General features: G+C 41.8%; 5 protein-coding genes across 5 annotated transcripts; 2 read left to right on the plus strand and 3 right to left on the minus strand.

Annotated features, from left to right (window-relative positions):
• The first annotated feature begins 223 nt into the window (after positions 1–223).
• PIG-T (phosphatidylinositol glycan anchor biosynthesis class T) lies at positions 224–2,581 on the plus strand. Its single transcript, XM_017162566.3, has 2 exons — positions 224–568; positions 630–2,581. Exons 1-2 carry the CDS (start codon positions 340–342, stop codon positions 2,393–2,395), a joined length of 1,995 nt encoding a protein of 664 aa, XP_017018055.1. The 5' UTR covers positions 224–339; the 3' UTR covers positions 2,396–2,581.
• Positions 2,582–4,791: 2,210 nt separating this feature from the next.
• Positions 4,792–9,122, minus strand: LOC108071816 (uncharacterized). Its single transcript, XM_017162720.3, has 3 exons — positions 8,136–9,122; positions 6,949–7,432; positions 4,792–6,628 (listed from the first exon to the last, which is right to left on the minus strand). The coding sequence occupies exons 1-3, from the start codon at positions 8,682–8,684 to the stop codon at positions 4,932–4,934; spliced, it is 2,730 nt and encodes a 909-aa protein (XP_017018209.1). The 5' UTR covers positions 8,685–9,122; the 3' UTR covers positions 4,792–4,931.
• Positions 9,123–9,773: 651 nt separating this feature from the next.
• CAH3 (Carbonic anhydrase 3) lies at positions 9,774–18,327 on the plus strand. Its single transcript, XM_017162728.3, has 5 exons — positions 9,774–10,136; positions 16,357–16,801; positions 16,897–17,472; positions 17,534–17,670; positions 17,730–18,327. The coding sequence occupies exons 3-5, from the start codon at positions 16,998–17,000 to the stop codon at positions 17,868–17,870; spliced, it is 753 nt and encodes a 250-aa protein (XP_017018217.1). The 5' UTR covers positions 9,774–10,136; positions 16,357–16,801; positions 16,897–16,997; the 3' UTR covers positions 17,871–18,327.
• Ppt1 (Palmitoyl-protein thioesterase 1) lies at positions 18,316–19,679 on the minus strand. Its single transcript, XM_017162727.2, has 4 exons — positions 19,129–19,679; positions 18,858–19,007; positions 18,677–18,803; positions 18,316–18,610 (listed from the first exon to the last, which is right to left on the minus strand). Exons 1-4 carry the CDS (start codon positions 19,647–19,649, stop codon positions 18,488–18,490), a joined length of 921 nt encoding a protein of 306 aa, XP_017018216.1. The 5' UTR covers positions 19,650–19,679; the 3' UTR covers positions 18,316–18,487.
• Positions 19,680–19,932: 253 nt separating this feature from the next.
• On the minus strand, positions 19,933–21,540 carry LOC108071729 (paired mesoderm homeobox protein 2). The gene is made up of 3 exons (XM_017162554.2): positions 21,460–21,540; positions 21,150–21,367; positions 19,933–20,989 (listed from the first exon to the last, which is right to left on the minus strand). Exons 2-3 carry the CDS (start codon positions 21,354–21,356, stop codon positions 20,417–20,419), a joined length of 780 nt encoding a protein of 259 aa, XP_017018043.1. The 5' UTR covers positions 21,357–21,367; positions 21,460–21,540; the 3' UTR covers positions 19,933–20,416.
• Positions 21,541–21,800: the final 260 nt, after the last annotated feature.

Consider the following 21,800-nt stretch of genomic DNA (forward strand, 5'->3'; position numbering starts at 1 on the left):
TTCAAATTTGAACTGTCAACAAAAATAATCGATCGTATTTATCGATGTCTATAAGTAAAAAAATCTATTAAAATATGAAAAATTAAGCAAAATATTTTAATGTACACATAATTTAATTAGTTTTAAAGTAAAATAGCAATTACATAAAACATGGAAAACCACAAGCTGGCGCATAGTTTCCATGTTGCTTACATCGCTGTCAGCTGATATCCTATCGATAAGCCAATAACGATAGCTCGATAGCAACCCCTGGCCAAGCTGATTTCAATAGCCGCCTTGTTTTATGTTTTCATCGTGTTAATTGGACACAGTACCAAATATATATTTAACCGCCTGCCAATGGGCCAGCCTGGGTGTCCCACTGCCGGGCCACGCCCCCGCCCATGCGGCATTGCGCTATTCCTGCTTGCACTCATTCCATTAACTGTTGCCAGCTCAGCCAAGTCGCCGCTGGGCAGGGATGACGAGCGCTTCGACGAGGAGCTGGTGGTGCGGCCACTGTCCGGCGATCATGTCAACACCTACTTCCAGTTCACCACGCGCTGGCATTTTGGTCACAAGGATAATCGTACGTGATTTTCACATTTGATATCTCGAAAAGCGTTTGAATCCCATTTCCTTTTACCTAGTTTACCACACCCAGTTGACGCCCCGGGTAATTGCCGAGCTGCTGCAACAGTTTGACGTCAAGGAGCTGCACATTGGTCTGACCCAGGGCTTGTGGCGCTACGAGACCTGGGGATATCCCATCGTGGAGGCAACCAGCGGTGCCGAGATGTGGGCCTGGTTTAGCGGCGATAACAATCTCACCGACAGCGAGGTGAACAGCCAATGGAGCCAGCTGGCCAATGTGTTTTCCGGCGTGCTATGCGCCTCCCTGAATTTCGTGGACAAAACGAATAGTATTTCGCCACGCCATCTGCTCCGTCCACAATTTATGCCGGCCGCCAACAGGAAGAACTTTGTTCGATATTCGGCACTGCCCCGTGAGATCGTTTGCACTGAGAATTTGACGCCGTGGAAGAAGCTCCTGCCATGCGGCAGTGCCTCTGGCTTTGCCTCGCTGCTTAATTCCGGCCATGTCCACAACACCAAGTACCATTCGCTGGGACTGAAGGTGCGAACGCTGTGCGAGGATAATAGCGAGGATAATTGCATTGTGGAGCTGACGCAGACGGCCAATTTGGTCTACGATCTGCGTCTCTTCGAGCAGAGCAGCAGCAGCAGCAGCAACGGTGACTTCTCACTGCGCCGGCTCTTTGGCATGGGCCTCAACGGCTACTGTGAGCTGGCCGAGAGCTCTAAGATGTATGTCCAGCGGAATGAGCAGGGTGAACGCTACCAGCTAGTGCCACCGCCCAGTCCAGAGAATGAGGAGGTGAGGAGCACTCGCGGTGGACACACCGCCATCTATGGCGTCTACGACATGCACGAACAGTTCAAGGATCACGGCGAGCGTCTCTTTAATGTGGCCTGGCTGGCGCCGAAAAGCGAGAATCGTCGACGTAATATGGTGAAGCCAACTCCGCCGCCCCTCACCGTCCATCGGTATCTCTTGGGGCATGGCCAGGAGCGAGGGCGTATCGCCACCGAGATCACAAACTCACATTACGATGCCTTGCCCATATTGGTGCAGGAGGTGATACCTTGGTATGTCCACGGCTACCTGCACACCCTCTCCGTTCGCAAGAAGCCGCAGCGCGTTAATGAGTACGGACGCCAGCGGATTCCGTTCAAGCTGCTCCACTATAAGCCCGGAAAGCAGCGAGAGCTGCCGTCGCATCTGGAGATCGGCTTTCTGCTGCCGGGCCAGACGTCCGCTCTGATAACCATCGACGTGGACTATCTGCTGCTCAAGTGGCTCGAATATCCGCCGGATGCCAATCATGGTCACTATATCGGATCGGCGCTGGTGTCCAGCCAGCTGCCAATGGGCAGGAACTACACTGCCCTGCCGGTCGAGGGTTATCTGTTCCGGGACTCCTTCAATGCCACCCGACCCAGCTATGTGCTTAGCCTGCACACGGAGGCGTTAATTGTTTCACTGCCCACGCCAGACTTTAGCATGCCATACAATGTCATCTGCTTGGCCTGCACGGTGGTGGCCTTGGCCTTTGGCCCCATCCACAGTGTGGCCACCAAGATGATAATCGTGGGCAAGCCGACGACAACGACGCCAAAGAACTTTATCAAGAAGCTGCTGAACAAAGTGTTCCGGCGTGGTGGCCAGCCAGCGGCTGAGGGAGCAGGAAAAGGAGCAGGAACAGGAGCAGGAGATGGTGAGGAATCAAGAGAGGGAGCAGCAGGAGATGCACCCCCGGGGGAGTCTGAATTGCCAGGCACCGGGCACTTGGATGATCAGCCGCTGCTGGAGGATCTCGAGGAGAATGACTAGAAGGAGACGCGAAACACAAGTCAACAGCCACTGGAGTCGTGATAAGCTCCCCACTCTAATATATCAAAGAGGTTCTAATAAAAAAATATCCTAAAGTAAATAAATCTATGCGGGTTTTACATGATTATTACGTTAAATCTTTGGAAAAATAAAAAAATATGGATATTCTATTGATATTTAACCTGATATCTATTTTTTAAATCGACATTCTATTGAATATATATCGAACTGTGGCAAAGGAAAGCTTATATTTAGTTTAAAGTATCATAAAAGGGTTTAACAAAATATTAGTTTTAAATGAAACCCTTAAAAAAACAACGAATTAATTAAATAAAATTGTCATAGCATCGATATTTGAATTTTAAATACGATTGTTCGATATTTACAAATTTCGATTTATCAAACTTTACGATATTTATCTCTCGATTTACATCCTTAAAATCGACATTATTTATTTATTTCCCAAAAATATAAGAAAAGAAAGACTTTTGCTTTTGTTTTCATAACTTTTTCAATTTTTTTGATTTCTTTTATTCATTTTGTTTGTTTTGCATTTGGAAAATAGAGATTTCTAAATGCTATATTTGATAAACATACATTTACATATGTCTAAATGGTTTCTCTCGATGTGGATCAAATATGAAATCATATTAGATTTTCGATCAGATCGGATTAGAGCAGGCCAGAGCTATAGGCCACACTCTGATCTAGAACGAGACAGCGACTGACCTTCTTACAGATTCTTCTCATTTTCACACAAGTTTCTTTCTACAAGACTAATGGAACGAACTTTCGGGAAATATCTAAGCGAAATTTTACAATTTGTAGGGGGGGATCTCTATCTCTTTCTCTCTCTGGCGTTCCAAAAAAATAATTTCATCGCTTCTTACGTGTTAATATTTTAACTAACCTTAAATAACTAGTTTTTTTGTTTGTTGTTGTTTTTATTGGAATAAATAATTTAGATATCAATTTGGAACTCTTCTATAATTTGTGCGCAAGCAAATAATTGTAATAATTTGTAACAGTGTATTTTGAATTATTACTCCTTACAGGTCTTCAAATATAATCCATATAGTTTGTAGAATTTGAAACAGGTTTCCCGAAAGCCGAAGGATTAACTTTGTTATTATTTTCTTGCTTAATTCCTTGCACTATTTTCTCTTAATCTGTTTTTGTTTCTTCTCCTTGGAATATATATGTATATGTATGTATATTCCCACGCGTTCAATTATTATTCTGTTTCAAATGTAAAGTTTATTCATGATTTGATAGTTTTCTCAGATTTTGTTTTACTTTAAATAGTAAATTTAAGCTTATCATAATAAATATACATATACGTTGATTTTACAAATTACAATTTTTTTACTTAAACATGCACACACAATAACAAAAAAAATAAAAAAAAAAATTATGGGGACAATAAAAAAATATATAGAAGAAAACCCTATAAAAAAAATAATAAAAATTGTTTAAATAGTCTGTTGCGTTATTTTATGTTAAAAACATGTTGCTAATTCTGCTGTTCCTTACAATTTAAACATCTATTTCTATATATATTTATGTTTATGCATAAATCGTTTACGAAGAAGAGTGTTTTTTGCCTTTTTTTGTTTCGTTTTTTTTTTTTTTTTGTTAAGAGAGAATTATTTATATATAGTAATAGGATAAAGGGTCGATCGATTGGCAATGGGATTTTTGTTGTATAAGAAGCTGAAAGTAGAGTTTAAGGAGGCGGCCAGGAGGTAGTCTGGGGGACCCTGGCGCTATATATATCATATCACGAATCCCTAACTAATTAAGAATCTTTTCATCCTTCTTATCCCTTTTCTTTGCTCCTTTTCTTCTTATTTATTCTTGTCTTTAGATTCGCTTTTAGCGCCTCAAAATACATATAAAATCTGTGAGTTACTGAACCACCATCTTGACCTGGCCTTATTTCTTTTTTTGTTTTTGGAATCCCCAAAATTCCCTTAGTCATATCGACCCATTCTTGTTCTTAGCTTGCTCTCTCTTCGATTTCTTTTGCCTTTTCTCTCAGTTTATTCTGAGGCAGAAGAGGCTATTGGTTGGACTTTCTCCTCGTATTTCGTTTGCATGTTTTTTTTTGTTAATTGTTTTAAGAATTCTTCAAAGCCTTCTTCGTGTTCTTTTTCTACTGCAAGTCTTACCTTTCGTACCTTTCTCTTATTTCCCCTATTCGCTTTAATCCTAATTACTAACTTTTGCTCTCCCTTCTCTTTCTGCTCCTTCTCTTTTGATACATTTCTCTTTTTGACATCTTAACTCTCCTGCTCCTCCTCCTCCTCCTCTTTCTCTTCCTTCGCCTTCTTTTGATATTTAATCATAATTATCGGTTCTTTACTGTACCCTCTGCCACCGCTGCTTGTGCTCCATCCACTTTCCACCAAGTTCCGCCACCAGTTGCTCCTCCTCCTGGTGGCTTCTCCTCGCCGGAGCTACTTCAGCCAGCGAATCCCGACACGAATCACTTGGGATGGATGAAGCCGGGCGGCGGCAATAGGGATTCCCTGCCTCATTGGGGCGGCTGCTGGCTATAATATCCATAGGCTCCCGTTGGCGGTGGACCTTGTGGTGCTCCCGGTGGCGGCATCTGTGCGCCGGCTGGCCTATAGCCCTGATAGCCCTGCGACGGCGGATATTGGGCATAGCCGGCAGTCTGAGGTGGCTGATGGTACGCATGGCCGGGATATGCACTACCCGGCGGCGGTGGGCCATAGCCTTGTGGTGGAGGCGGCGGTGGTCCTCCGTAGGGATTCTGCGGTGCTCCAGGCGGCGCCGGTTGATATTGATTCGGCGGCATGGGCGGCGTGGCTCCATTTGGCGGCGGTTGCTGCTGCTGCTGCTGGTTGCCTTGTCCCTGCTGGGCATTGGGTGGACCACCTGCTCCTCCACCACCACCACCACCGCCGCCTGATCCTCCTGCGCCCGCCGGCGGTGCCTGCTGTTGCTGTTGCTGCTGGTTGGGCGGCGGCGGTGCTCCTCCGCCTGCCTGTTGGTTGTAGTTACCCGGCGTGGAGTATGTTGTCGGTTGAACTTGCGTTGGCAGCGGCGCCACACCGGACACAACGACGCCCGGTTGCTGCTGTTGCTGCGGCGGTCCTGCATATTGTTGGCCAGCAGATCCGCCGGGTCCTGTGGGGCCTCCTGCCCCGCCACCAGCTCCACCGCCCTGCGGTGGCGGCGTCGACTGTTGCTGTGCGTTGGGTCCATTGGGATTGGTGTTGCCGCCACCGGGTCCTCCTCCTCCAGCGCTGCCCGCCTGTGGCGGTGGTGTTTGACTCGGTGCTGTAGTGCTGTAGGCGCTACCCGGTGGTGGCGGTGGCACCGAAGCCACACTATTCGGCGGTCCTCCTGGATAGCTGCTGCCCGGCGGTCCTCCAGCTCCGCCGCCGCCACCAGCCCCCTGCTGTTGCTGCTGCTGTTGATACGCCTGATAGGGACTCTGGCCACTACCTGTGGGCGGCGGTGGCGGTCCGTAGCTGCCAGGTGGCGGAGGTCCTCCGCCCGCTCCCGCCTGACCGTACTGTCCAGGCTGGGGCGGATAGCCAGCATAGCTCATCGGCGGCGGTGGACCACCCGCTGAATTCTGTGGTGGCGGCGGACCGTATTGACTCTGGGGTGGCGGACCTGGCTGCTGCTGTCCACCGGTGGGCGGCGGTCCATACATCTGGCCGGGTGGCGGTGGCCCTTGCGGTGGAGGCTGCTGCTGCTGTTGTCCCGGCACTGGCGGCACCTGCTGGCTACCGGGCGGCGGTGGATATGCGCCAGGCGGTGGTCCACCTGGTCCTCCGGCATTTGGCTGATAACCATGTCCGCCAGCACCTGCTGCTGCTGCGGCTGCTGCAGCTGCCGCGGCTGCTCCTGGACCATGATGATAGCCACCTTGACCAGCATTCGGCGGCACTGGTGGTGGCGGTCCATAGCCCTGAGTCGGCGGTCCGTAGGGATAGGCACCTGGCTGCGGCTGGTATTGGGTTTGCGGTTGCGGCGGATAGCCGGGATAGTGGCCATGCTGCTGCTGCTGTTGCTGCTGTTGCTGGTAACTGACGCGGTAGGGGCTTTGGGGCGGCGGTACACCGGGTCCACCGGCTCCGGGCTGAGGACCACTTTGCTGCTGGTTGGGCGGCTGCTGTGAACCGGGCTGCTGTTGCTGCTGCTGCTGGGGATTCTGAGGTCCTGCCAGAGGTCCATTGTTGGGACGCTGTTGATCTGCATGATGGGAGGTAAATTAACAAATTAAAGGGTTTATTTAGTGAGGATTCTTAAAAAAAACGTGCAACTTGAACTTGCAATGCTTGAGAATCGATTTATTTCTTGGGAATCTCGCTTTATTTATGTGGCAACAATAAATAAGTAAGAAAACCCATCTTGAAAACGTCTCCAAACTTGTGAGACCATGTTCTTTTTTTTGCTAAAATCTCTTGAACTTCATTGGAAATCGGAGTAATTGAAACCATCCTCCAGAAAATAATTCAGCCACGCTGTTTCCTCATTTTCTTGCATTTGATCTTGATCAACATTACACTTACTGGGCGCTGCATTTGGATTTGGTCCTTGTCCTGGCCCCTGTCCCGGACCCGGCTGTTGTCCCTGACCCTGGGCATTGCGATAGACGGGATGCTGTTGCTGCTGTGACTGTGGACCCGCCTGGCTAACCTGCGGTCCCTGCTGCTGCTGCTGTTGACCGGCGGCTGCCGCTGCCGCTGCTGCTGCCGCCGCTGCTGCAGCCTGCTGTTGCTGTTGTTGCTGCTGCTGCTGCTGAGATTGCTGTTGGGCGTTTGGCGGCAGCCCGGGATGTGGCTGGGGCTGCTGCTGTTGCGCTCCATACGGCGTCATCTGAACGGGCGGACCCTGCGGATCGCCTCCATGCTGCTGCATGCCCATCTGTGGCGGAGCTACCTGCTGTCCTGGCTGCTGTTGCGGCGGTGGTCCGCCCAGCATTCCGTGCGGTCCCGATGGAGGAGTCTGCTGGCCGCTTTGTTGCATGGCTTGCGTCTGGAGGATGTGCGGTGGCTGAAGGAGAAGTGGCAGTTTTAGTAATTTATTTACATTCGATTTTAATTTATTTATTATTATTATTTATTAATATACTTTTTTTTATTATTATTATTTATTTATTAATTTTTTTCTTTAATTATTAATTTTTGTTAATAATTATACAAATAGCAGTTTTAGTAATTTATTTATATGTGATTTTAATTAATTTTTTTATGTTAAGATATTCTTGGTTAACCGTTTTCCAAAATTTTTAATATTTATGTAGATTATTATTATTATTTTTTTTTTAATTGTTTTATGTTCAAGACTTTGTTTATCAGTAAAGAAACAAGATGATGTGTAAAATGGGTATAATTTTTTAATATAATTTCTTAAGAGTTAAATCAATTCAATTCAATTATATATTATAATTTAAAGTCATATTCATATTTTAAATAGAATTAGTAACCTCTTCAGTGAAAGTATTTGTTAACTAATGGTACTATATCAGAGAGTTTTATATATAATAATTTTAAATTTGTTTTGGTTTAATAATTTTTTATAATTTTCTTCTTTAAGTTGGCATTTTTCAAGTGAAAGAGTACTTTCTCGTAATACAATTAATTACTCTTTATAAAGGCAAGTGTATATATTCAATTTGTCATATAAAAATAATATTTCTTAGTTTTCAGCTTGATTAACAATTATTATAAGCAATCTCTACTAAGTCTAAACCCACCGGCAGTATTTGGGAGATGTTCATGGTGGGATCGGCCAGCTGGGCCAGATAGACCAGATTCCTGTGCAACGCCACATGGTAGGACATGCACTCCTGCGCCTTGCCCATGCTCTGGAAGTCCTGAATGGTCTGGATGAGGCCACAGTTCTCGTCGAGCATCTTTTGGATCTGGGCAGAGTTGACCTGCGGCGGCACCACATTTGAGCCGCGCGGTGTGGACGGCGGTGTGCCCATCATGCCACCGCCACCGCCGCCGCCAGAGATGATGCTGCCTGGTGAACCTGGTACGCCCATTTGTGGTCGTTGTTGTTGCTGCTGCTGTTGCATTCCCATCGGCAAGATGCTACCTCCGCCTCCGCCGCCTCCTGGGCCACCGCCACCACCTCCTCCTCCGCCGGGACCCACACCGGAACCAGGAGGAGGCTGTTGATTGGGGGCATTATTCGGGGGCGGTTGCTGCTGCTGCTGTTGCTGTGGCGGGGGTTGCTGCTGCTGCGGCTGCAGTTGCTGCTGCTGCTGCGGCGGTTGCGGCGAATAAACTGCAGACATTTTACTGGCTGCAGTCTTCTTCTTCCGCTTCGGGGTTTTCTCCTGTTTTTCCACAATTTTAGCGGTTATTCTCGACCGTTGGGAAAATGAAATTTTTTTTCGTCTATTCGCGTTTTTTTTGCAGTGTGCGGCTTTTTTTCACATACACACACACACTCTCTTGGCACGCACGCACACACACTCACACACACACAGGCAAACACACGCGCAAACAAACACACGTACAAAGAGAGGAGTCCCGGGTCGGGAGGAAAAAGTTTTGTGCTGCGGGTTTACTTATAAACCATTGGTATTTCGGCTTCCTTTATTCCCGGAACTTTGACAGTTTTGACGGCCGTCAAATGTTCATAGTTTTTCTTATTTTTCCCACACTTTTTCGCAAGAAAATTTAGCAAGAAGCAACGACGCTTAAAACGATTACACGCCAATTTAGCTATTTTCCCACTATATCGGCGTGTTTCAAAACCTAAATATACCGATACTTTTTGCCCAAATATCGAAATCGTCATATTTTTGTTTGATATTTAAATGCAATCATAAATAACATAATGACAATTATTTCTCTCTATAGTGATAAAGTAATTATTAACAATTGATAACAAGTACATAATCAACTATAAAGAGTAATATTTAAATTGATAAGGATGGTAAACTTTTAACATATGTAGTCAAATGGTGTTAAAAAAAATATATATATATATATATATAGAAAATATACGTAGTCTTCCACATTACTTCGTTTTTAAGATTTCATTAAAATACAATATAAGGCACATTCGATACATTTAACATGCATGTCATGCAGACTGATCGTTCCTAAGCGCCAGCAAAATGGCGTTCGCTACGCATGTGCTGCCAAATTTGCTTATTTTTAAAAACAACCTAATGCCGCATATGAGTACCCATTTTTAACGCCCTAAATAGTTTTCTTATAATGATAAAATATTAAATTATAAAAAATATTACAAGCCGGTAACGATTATTTTTCATGTTAGCCTATCGATAGTATACCAATACCTCAAAAGAAGTGTGACCAGCTATTTTTCTTGCCTGACCAAGCGTTATTCTTCGACCGGATAGTATATTTAATCGTTGTCAGTGCGGTCTTATTGTTGCAGCAGAAGAAATCTAAACTAAAGTAGCAGTGCGTTCCGCTCTTCTTCTCCGCTCTTCTCTTGCCGCAAAGAGATTTCACAACTTGTGTTTATTTTTTTCCGTTCGCCGTTTGTTGTTTTTTTGTTGCCCCCAAATGCGTTTCTGTTGTCAGTGGTGTTGTGTGTGAAAAGGAGCGCTAAAGCGAATGCGAGTCAAAGTTAAAAGTTGTGCGTAAATACACAAATGCGGATTCATCTCAATTAGTTTAAATAAATTAATTACGAGGAGAATTGCTGCTATTTGACGGAGGACAGCAGCAGAAAGCGACGACCAAGGGGAGACACAGTAAATCAACAGGTAAATTTTTAGAAGATGAGTCGAGACGGAAACTTACAAAAACTCCGCTACACACACACACTGGCAAACACACACAACACATTAAAAACATGCGCAAATTAGGTGTGTGTGCTTGTGAATGTGTGTGCGTTGCTTATTAAAAATGTCTGTCGCGGAAAAAAACAAACACCACAAAAACAACAAAGCCGGCCGCTGTCCCAAAAATGTGTTAAAAAAAAAAAAAAAAAATTAAATAAAAAAGCAACAAATGCAAATGATCGAGCGGGAGTAAACAGCACTTAGAGACAGAGAGAGGTATAGAGAGAAAAACTAGGGACAGTGAGTTTACAAATTATTGTATCTGCTCAGCCGTTAATCATAATTTTACAACCCCTCCCTTTGTGCCCTCCTCTTATTTGCTGTTCACGTGCCGCACTCTTTCGCTCTCCCTCTCTCACACTCTCCTTCTGTGCAGTGTGAAGGTCAGCTGTTTGTGTGTGTGTGTGTGCGACCCTGCACTTGGAGAGCAAAAATATATTTTATTGATTTGCTTCATTTTTTTCGCTTCTCTTGCGGTTTCTTTTCCTGCTCCAGCAACAGCAAAACAGCTGCTGCAGCGACAAACCTTAATACCCTATAAATTACCGTTTAGTTAATCTCGCGTGACCAAGAAACAAATTGGGGGAAAAGCGAAGGAGGAAAACATTGATAACAAGATAAAGGGGTCAGGGACGCCATCTGTTGGACATATAAAAGGAAGTGTTAAAAATAGATCCATCTATTTTTGCTTTTTCCTCTAAAAATACAAATAAAATTATTAAGAGATTCCCTTTAATTCTTAATAATAAATTTTTCATATTATAAGTAGCTAAAGGCATTGATATTTAATTAATAAATCACAATATTAAATTTGTATTCAATATAAAATAACTCTTATCAGTTTTTGTTAAATTTAATTTTAGTTGATAATGCAAATGCGAATAATTTGTTCTAATTGGTTTTTGTTTGTTTTTCATTACGTCACGTCATATTTTAGTTTTTTATTCACTTAATATTTCATTTACAACGCAAATTCATAATTAAAACGGTTATTTGTAAACATCAAGATGCATTCCATTCGTATCACACCAAATGTGTAACATTTCCTATGTTTTGGTTATAAGTAAACCACATATTTTAGCCATACACCCTTGGAATTGAAACAAACGTTTGGTATTAACAATAACCCACCTCTACGTGTACATAAGTACATATATTGCACTTGTCTAGCTCACAATAACTTACCCCAACTGACCCACACCTGCCCAACTTTCAGACCAAGTCGCGGCGGTGTAGATTATTTGTTATTTGGTCGATAGACCAGCTCCTGTTGCTCCTGCTGCCGCCTCGTCAACGTTGACTTGCCCATATATAATGCTAGTTGGAGGGCCAGTTGGTGGATAACGCGTTTGATGGATGGATGAGGTCATACATAGGTGGCTAAGAACTGTCTGTCGCAGGAGCTTTACCATCCGCTCCTGAAATCCTTGTTCCGCTCGCCGTCAGTGCACTGACAACAATTTCTCACTGCTTATTTCTCATATTGCATTAAGTTACCTCAACAAATTCATTTATAATTTGTTGATTATTTGTTTAGCAAAGAATTTGTGAATTATACCTGGATTAACTCAATTCTCTGGATAATACTACATTTGATTAGTTTTTATTTTTGCTGTGCAGTTTTGTGTTCTATTGTTTGCCTACTTGGGCTATCGGTCAATGCAATTACTTAACCACATTTACAATATTTATCGTGAAGTATTTCGGTCTGTCCCTCAGACTTACATATGAACATACCCATTTCACGGTCACTTGCGACCCGCATAAATTCGCTGATTCCGCACGGCCACCCACCCAGAGATAGAGAGAGACATTGATCCGAAGTTGGACATCAGCAGAAGCGGCGTCATCGTCTGCGGAGGCGATAAGCTCCAGCTACGATTCGATATCAACTAAGTGGTATTGCTGACGTTTCGTTTCGACATCATTTCGATAAGGGGAAGGGAATTTACAAAAAACAAAACAAAAAGTGGTCATTTTTAATGTAAACAATTGTTTCGATATAGTGTCAGCAAAATATTGAAAAATAAGCGAAAATGGAGCAGAAAATTAGGAACCATCGCAATGCAAAACAGCCTAAAGAATGATCTTTTTATATGGTAAAACAGGACTGACCAGGTTCTAAAATTTCAATTTAAATATAAACTAACTACAATCCGATCTGAAGTCAAGGGAGTGATTGATATCAGGAACATGCCTGATTGTCATGTTTTTTCCCCCACCTTTTTTTATCTGCATAGGAACACACATAACTGTCCATTGGCCACGCCCCTTACTTGGTGGTTAGCACACCCAGGATCGACAGCTCCCCTTCAAGGCCACAGCTGACGTCCGATTCGCATCTAACCACTTGAAATATACATAGGCACTTGAGCTTCGGCTCCGTTAATTTTCCACCCATCGAATGTCATCGAGAATTCATTTCGGTCACCACCGCCACCACCTTATCAATGGCCGAAAAAAATCCTCTCCACTCTATGCAAATTCTATCATAATGATAACACAAATACTGCCGGCTATAAATACGATTTTCCGTATATGTATTTACGTTTACCCACCATTAGTTGTGTTATTTAATGCCAGATAGTAAAAACGTTAAGTGCGATAGCATGGACATGTAAGCGGGAGTAGAGACTTTGGAACCTGTATATCGGGGAGGGTAAGAAAATGCAGATATCTTGAACTACAAAGTAATTTTTAATCTTTCTGTATATACATTTTTTTCTGTAGGAACTGAACTCTTGCTTGAATACGAAAATTAAGGTTCTAGATATAAAAAAGAAATTATTTGATCATAATATAAGTTTAATTTTAGATTGTTCAAGCTTAAACACATGGTTCGAGACTTGATTAGCCCCATGTGAGGCGAATGCTGAGAACGAGTAGGCTAGATAAATAGGAGGTTACAACGTTATTGACTAATAACTCCCATGCTTATCACCCAATTCAACTTAAATATCAGTTGTAATACCCTTATAACCTAAAGGTAACCGGTATTATAGTGGATATATACTTATTTACAAAAGTATTATTAGGAATGAAACTGGAAAATGAAAGCTTTGAAAAATATAATTTGGAAAATGATTTCATAAATTTTAATAGATCTATTAAAAACCATAACTATACCAATCTTAGAAATGTTAACCTTAAGATATTTACATTTAAAAACTCTTAAAAAGATTGTTGAAAGGCACTGTATGGAACCCTGGAAACTGCAATATCATACAAATACAAGATAAATGAAAATGGATGTCAGAGAAATACAAAAACATCATATATATCTTGGATAAGATAAGGGCGCAGAGCATCAGGTGCTTCATACTCATACTTATAAGTACATACATATGTATGTATATGCCAAGCAAAAAGGTCGGTAAAATCTGGAAATAGCAAGTTTGCTTTAATTAGTTGAATTAGATTTTATCAAGTGACTTCAACACGCAAGCCCCAAAAATAGAACTAAATGTGTCAATTCAGAAGGAAACGTTCATTTTATTCGAACATATCTTGAATCGACATCATTTAGGATTTTACTGAATAAATTCTACTAAAGATAAAATAAGAGCAAAAACCCAAAATAAAATTATAGATAAGATATGGTACAAATTCCCTAATTGAAAAGTGTTTGTACTCCTCAAGTGATCAATCTTGAATGATAACAGGCAACCTAAATATATCTGACAGATTCTGAAAAATCACGTGAATCAAAATCAAAAAGTGAAATGAGTGCACTTGACCATCCATCGATATTTTTTTATTTAATGGTGACGAAGGCGAGAGAGAGAGAGCAAAGGTATATCATGATTTAGATAAGCTATCTCTGATACATGTATTTCTTAAAAAAGGCCAATGACCAATGCAAAATTAAATTTTCAGCTGAGTCAAGTCTTAGTTCTGGAAGTTTCTGGTTTCTATATATACTATATATCTATATATCGCATGTGATCGAATTGAAGCCAAAAGTTTCTAGTTTCCAGCCTTGGAACTGGTGTGGAAATGCTTTCGTTGTGATCGATCACCGATGGCTGGGCTTACTATATGGGTCCCCCCATTATGTCTGTCGTAAATATATGGCTCAAGTTCCCCTATCGGTTCCATTGGGGCGATAAGCTTCTCCTACTTGCGTCTGTCGAACGACTTCTTGACACCTTGCACCTGTATGTCTACAACTGGGAGTGTATGTGTACCTTTATCGCTCTCTCTCTCTCCGTATGACCGACTGCTGGTGGATTATAAAACTGTCAATTAAAATCGTATTTGGCTTTATTGGTTCCTAAATATTATTTCACATTAGTCGTGTTAATCTGGCTTTAAGCTACACAAAAATCGATAGGAAAAGCATTTAGTTTATGACCCCCTCGTCTGGGTTTCTATATTTTGCAAAATTATTCAACTACAGAAAGTGTTTCTCTCCAAGATCAAGTGAGTGTGTTTATGTGAAAAACATCGCTTTAAATTGAGCAATAACCCCGAAAATTTGTAAAACCATATTTAATGTGTTACTGTCTTAAAGACGTGCAAAGTTTCAAGGTTCTTATCTTAATTACTTTTCGACACCTGCCTCTGCGATTACCTTTTTGTTTACGAATACCTGAAGTCATAAAAAATAAAGACAACATTATAAAGATCTTATTAACTTCAGATAATTAAGTTATAATAACTCGAAAAAAATGTTGTGAATAAATTTTTAAATATTTCCAGAAGGAAATTTTCGAAACTAATAGATAAATTTATGATAAAAATAAAAAATTTGTATATCATAGCCAAAAGATGACAGAAAACATTGAAATATCGATAATATATCAATGCAACTTTAGATAAATGGAAAATGCGCGGAAATAATAAAGTTCGATATATTTATCGATCTTATCGATATATATATTTTTCGATATTTATTTCAATATATTAAATTATTTAATCTTTAACAGTTCTTTCTGACTTTTAAATCACTGACCCTCAGTCTCATGGGCCTACAATTACTTTTTTATGAACACTTGATATCGATTGGATTTATACCTTTATATCTACAGAATATTAACGTACTTTTCCATGTTCTCTGATTGTTATATATCACTTTTGTTGCTGACGCCTTCATTTGCAATAATTTTCCTGCCAATCAATATTTAATTGCCCAACGTTTTCTTCCTTCTACACTTTCAATTGGCTGTTTTATTTTTCTTTTTATTAAGAAGTGAAAAAGAATAGAGTAAAAATCGAAAATCAATAGATGAAAACGTAGAAAATAGTGCAAACAAGATGATGGACTCGACTATTGTACTTTGTCCTCGGGAATATTTAAGTGGGGAATATTTTAGGAGAATATGAGCTCGAAGAAAAGAGGAGGTTTTCTATTTGATAAAGACATTTAATTACACAAATGGATAATCAAGAGTGGGGGGGAGACAAATGCATCGGCGGGTGTCAATTTTCCATAGGAAGGAGAAGAAGGTGGTAAGGTGTGGGCGGATCCACGTCACGCGAATTGCTAAACATTTAATTGATTCATTCAGTGACCCTCAATTGTCGGCTCCTGTTTCCCAGTCTCGTATCTCCGTACGAGAACGTATTGCTTCCAGAAACTAGATTTTACCAGATATTTCAGGTGTTCGAATTCTTAAAAGGCAGGGTTATTTGCTTTTGCTTTTGTTATAAATTAAGCTGGTAAAGCATGTTTATTAACTGTAAATCAAAACACTTGTTTTGGGGCCGGTTTTCCAATAATTCAAGATGCCACCTTTTCAGCAAAGTTTATTAGTTTTATGGTTAAGTTCTAATTAGATTTTATCCTGGTCTCTTTGAGATCCTTGATATCCTTTCTTTAGTTATTAAATTTTCAAAAAACAAATCAGCTAAGGCAAAAAGGTCACAGGTTTGTCAAGTTTTTCGGTTTACTGGGGTCATGATCTTAAAAGATGTTATACTGCCGATCCCTAAATCTAATAAAAGTAATCACTCTAAATGTCAAATAATTAAGTAAAATAAATTATTTATTTATTTCCATAAATATTAAAAAATAATAATAATAATAATAATTTTTTAAGGACCCAACACACACACACACACACACAGACACAAATTTATACATTGTAGCATCCATTCCTAACCATAATCGTATCCGTGTTTCCCTCCCGACCTATTGCAGGTGCTCACATCGAATCGAAAGAAATTTGGGCACAGTGATTAGAGGAGGAGCATCAGTGCGGCAGCAGCGGTTATAAACAGCAGTAGTTGAGAGGCGTGCGTCGGCTTTTTGAAGGCGCCGGCCGGCATAGAGAACTTTTCCGAGACGCGAGCGCCCAGCGGAGCAGTCGCCACCACGACGTCGACGTCGCCGCCGCCGCTGCCGCGAGCTGCGCTGCTGTCAACGCACTTGGACGCCAGCGCCGACGACAATCGCGGGCGTGTCTACAAGCTCCGGAAGAAGAAATACCTGGACGCAGCTCACATAACATAGGTTGTCGTCGAGGTGGAGCTATCGCGGAATTATTTGGTGCTAGGAATCGAATTCGGAAACGGAACTGGAGACGGTGCTAGGAGTTTAGGAGTTTGGGAATTTTTTCTTTTTTTTTGTAAACCGGAGGAAACAGGTGCCTACAAATAATATAAAATATATGTTTTTAATAGTAAATAAGTTATATAAATCAAATACAAATACAAATAAAACCTTTCATATACATTTTAGGATTTCCAAACACCAGTCCCAGGAGGAATCAGTCATCCAAAAAAGACAGAAAGAGAAAGACAGACCCAGAGAGAGAGATAGAGAGAGAAACAGAAAAAGCAATGCCCGTACAATCCCCCATCGAGATCAGCAATCGTGCAATCGAGCACATTGATGATGTGGATCCACTGGAATATCATGGTCACTGGGAGCCAGTGGGTGTGGCAAGAGTCCAAAATACCGGCACCTCGGCAATGGTAACTTTCAGCAAACGAAAGCAACAACCATATATTATCGGCGGTGCCCTGGACACGGACATGTATGTGTTCGAGCAGCTGCACTTTCACTGGTCCGATAGCGATGAATCCGGCTGCGAGCATACGCTGGAGGGGATGAAGTACTCAATGGAGGCGCATGCCGTACACTACAATGCCAAGTACAAGGATTTTGCCGAGGCCAAGAACAAGCCCGACGGCCTGGCCGTGGTGGCCTTTTTCATACAGGCGTGCGGCGAAAAGGATTGTCCGGAGTTCAAAAAGATTACCGAGGGCATACGCAATGTGCAGAAGATCCAGACGAGTGCGTCGCTGGATTCCGGTAAGTACTAACAAAAATATAGTTAGTTATTTGAATATATTTTATATAAATGCCTACCTAGATTGCCTGTCTTGGATTGGTCTGCAGGAGTTGAGCAAGCATTATTATACCTACAAGGGTTCGCTGACAACGGCGCCGTACTTCGAGAGTGTCACCTGGATCATTTACCGCACACCCATCTATGTGTCGCGCGGTCAGGTGGGTTAATATATTATCAAATATTTTGATTAGTTAAAATATCACAATTTATTTGATAGGTCAGCGTTTTTCGCAATTTGCAATCGTGTCCCAAAGATGAGTCCAAAAAGATAGTCAACAATTATCGAGAGATTCAGCGTCCGCACAAGGATCCGGAGATCTTTTTCGCACGTAACACAAATCCAAAGTCTAAATTATGATGTGCTTTGCTGGTGCCGGAGACCCTCCCCCCCTCTCTCTCCATTGCTCCTTTCCATCCGTTTTGCCTGTGAAATGATCGTGGAATCCCATCCAAAATCAATATCTGTCTATGGTTTTACTCTAAGCTACTTCTTTTTGTTATTTTGCCTCATGTACATAGCGTTATATATATTCCTAACACACCCACATATATATATCTAGATATATATATACGTTTATATTAACGGAGTAATTACGAATGATTTTAGTCGGAACACGCGGTTGCCTTGCATTGAATATTTCCGAGAAATATATCGGGCACAACAACATACTTAAGACATATATTGTACAAGAGACGTAAATCCTAACGTTTAAGCTAACTAGTTAAAGAAGAATTACAAAAAAAAAAAAGCAACAGTGAATGAAGGAAAGAAAGCGAGAAAAAAAACTTAAAACACAAACACATTTTGTATGTCCCAACTGAATTTATTAAAAGTCTATAATTAAAACATATTAAAAGTGTATCTAAAAAGTGTGTTTTTGTTATACGATCCTCAATCCAATATGTAAATATCTTTTGTCACAATATCTTATTTCATTATCACATATATATATATATTTTCTCTAATATACTGGCTCACTTTTCGAGTAGTAAAGGCACTAAATTCTTGATAAACCACGCCTTGGATATGGACAAGTGGTCACCTTCGACGCCAAGGAAGACTAGCTTGCCTGCCTTGTCCATTTTGTCCAGGCCCAGCTGTAAGAGGAGTATAGGGTTCTTTAGATTTCCACTTTCATTTATACTTTAAATATATAAGCTTACATTTGTATAAACTCTGCTGTCCTTGAGGGACGTAATGAGCTTGTCCTGCCCGTTGGTATAATACTCAAACCACTGCGACTCCTTTGGCTGGACAATAGTATCGTTCAGAAACTTGACCATCACAAATCTGCAGGAAGCAGGGAGTTAAAATACTGATATATTTCAAGGATCTATAACATACTTCCTGAGCTTGTTGAGATTTTCACTGTAGTAAGTGTTGAGGTACACCTCGTTGTTGATGTCCGCAAGGAAAGTGCTGCCCAAGCGATAACGGTTCTCCATGATGGGATCATGCCAATATGTGGCCTGCACCAGTTCCTCTTGCACCTTGCTGATGGAATATATCGAAATGGAGAATAAAAACAAATGATTTCGAAAGGGAGGATTACGACTTTCTCAAATTAAAATCCCTAAACTAGGTTACTCAATTCAAGAATCCTTAATTTACTCACGTTGTGTACGCGGCCGTGGTGAGGAGCTTGCTGATGTACTCGCAGGACTTTTCTGTGAGTGTCGGGCACATGGGCAGCCCAAAGACGCCCTGATGCTGGCCCCCCAATGTAATCAGGGTTCGCATTGGCGGCTGGGGACAACGCTGGGCCACGGCCCGCAGAAACTGTCCGCCTTGCGAGAAGCCGATCGCGTTGTAGCCCTTGGCCAGCCTCTCGTCCTTCAGCAGCTCCTTGCACACATAGTCCACCTGCTCGTTGGGGTGAAGAAAGAAGCCACTCTGAAAGTCCATCACAATGTTGTCGCCAATTTCAATGGAACGGACGAAGCCGCCCTTTGTCTGTTCCACAATCAGCGACATGATGGCACCCAAACTGAAGGGAGCACAGCAAGTGTCGCCCATGCCGTGCCACAGGACCACTGGCAGGACATCGGTATTGGTGCCGCCCGCTTCTGGTTTCCACCAGAAGTAAGCAATTACGATTATTACAAGTAAAATAAGGATAAGTATCAGCCGACACATAGCTCTTTGTTAATGTTAGTGCTAGCAGTGTGACCGTTCACAAGCGGCCTGGAAAATATCGATATCCAAGAGGGGTTTATCGATATCGATTTTATATTTATCTACTATTTTGGTATTTTTCTGCTTATTATCGATGTCTGATCGTGCCCGCCACTGGTCACTAGAATAACCGTTATATTTAAAAAATCTTTAAATGCGCATTCAGTGCTGCACTTTTGCAACCACAATATAATTACAACAATAAAGGGGCAAAGTATCAAATGTTTAAATTGCTTTTCAATTATTTACTTTTTTCTTTTATTATTGCTAAACAAAAAACCATACACAGATGTAAATGATTAAATAAAATGTCCATTAAATGTCCGTTATATACAGCGCCATTTATATAAGTACAGTAGTCACTCGCAGTTGGAATATTTATGATATTATTCTCACCGAACACCAGAGATAACAAATTAAACTTAAGAATAATTAAAAAAAATCATCTACATATAATATAAATGGTTCAAAGATATTAGAAACTGTCTTTAAATCAGAATATGTTTTTAAAAGATATATCATAAATATAGGATAATACACACATATTTACAGGCCCGTTTGAAACCGATCATAAAGAAAATTTGTATTGCGATTTTGTAATAAAAATAGTAAAATTTTAAAAATAAAAATAAAGTTATATACTATATATGTATATGTATATATTTATAATTTCTTAAGCTTGTGACCACTGTACGCATGTTAGTTATCTGTAGAGCTATTTCCTGAATTTAGATTACACCGTTCGCCGCCGCTGCCGCTGCCCCCGCAGCTCCTTGCTGCTGCTGTTGAAGTTTGCTGCTCTGGGAGAAGTCAATGCAGGCGCCGGAGGTGAGATCAATCTCCTCGGAGTCAGAGCCGTCGGATCCTTCATCGGAGTGCCCGGATAGGGCGGCCATTCCGCCCAGCTCCATCTGGGCGTGGCCCGGTGCCTTGTAGAGCTTCAGTTCCGTGTAGGTCTTCGATAGCTTCTCCTGGTCCTGACCTTGTCCTTGCCCTTGACCCTGCTGCTGCTGTTGCTGCTGCTGGTGCTGCTGGAATGCCGGATGCATCATGGTGAAGCTGCCTGGGCTGTGTCCATTGTTCACCTCCGTCATGTCGGAATCCTTGCCGGCAGATAGATTCTCGGGCGCTTGGCTGCCCGGTCGATTGCCAGCTCCAGGTGTTGGTCCCGCTCCTGTTGCCGCGCCGCCACCCATTACGGGGGGCGTGCCCAGGCTGAGGCAGCGCATCCGCCAGGCGTCCTGGAGCAGTTGCAACCTCGCCTGCTTGCGCCATTTGGCTCGTCGATTCTGGAACCAAACCTGCGGATAATAATGTACAAATATTAAAAACAACCATGGGACCAAGAGGACCTGAAAAGTATGCTACGAAATGAAGATGGTAATATTTTGCAAGTGGAATAATTGCGGCCTCTCCAACTGGTTGGATACTTTGCCTGCTCTTCGCCTCAAAAGCATTCACCTGAACGCGCGCCTCACTGAGGCTGATCCGCAGGGCAACCTCCTCGCGCAGGAAGACGTCCGGATAGTGGGTCTTTTGGAACAGGGCCTCTAGCTCCTGCAGCTGCTGGGGCGTGAAGGTCGTCCGGTTCCGGCGTTGACGTCTCCGGCCAAACATGTACTCCGTTAGCAAATCGCCGGGCAGCGGCGATATGAATGGACCAGCCATTATTTTTTGTGCTATTATTTTTTTTTAGAAAATTAAATTTGTTGTGGGTTCAACATAAGTATTAATCATTTTATTGTATTTTTCAGTCAAGTAAGTTTATTACCTTGTATTTGTTATATTTTTTTGTGATTTGAATTGGGTATTTCTCCTTCAATTCGTTTATTATTTATTTAAAAATGTTGTCTTCTTGAATGAGTGTTTCTTAAAGCTTTATTTTTGGTAAAGAAAAAGTTGTTAAAATTAGTTTTTGTTTTTATAATTTTGTGTATATATAGTTGTATTATTATTTTACAAATAGAAGTTAATCATAACTTGAATTTCATTAAAAAAAGGTATATAACTATATTTCTTCAAGAGTATTTAGTTTTTTTATTCATGTACATATCCAATATTTTTCAATTGTGAAGTTAGTTAAATTAAAAAAATAATTTATTCTCTTATTAC

This window comes from Drosophila kikkawai, chromosome X (genome assembly GCF_030179895.1).
Source record: "Drosophila kikkawai strain 14028-0561.14 chromosome X, DkikHiC1v2, whole genome shotgun sequence".
Lineage (NCBI taxonomy): Eukaryota > Metazoa > Arthropoda > Insecta > Diptera > Drosophilidae > Drosophila > Drosophila kikkawai.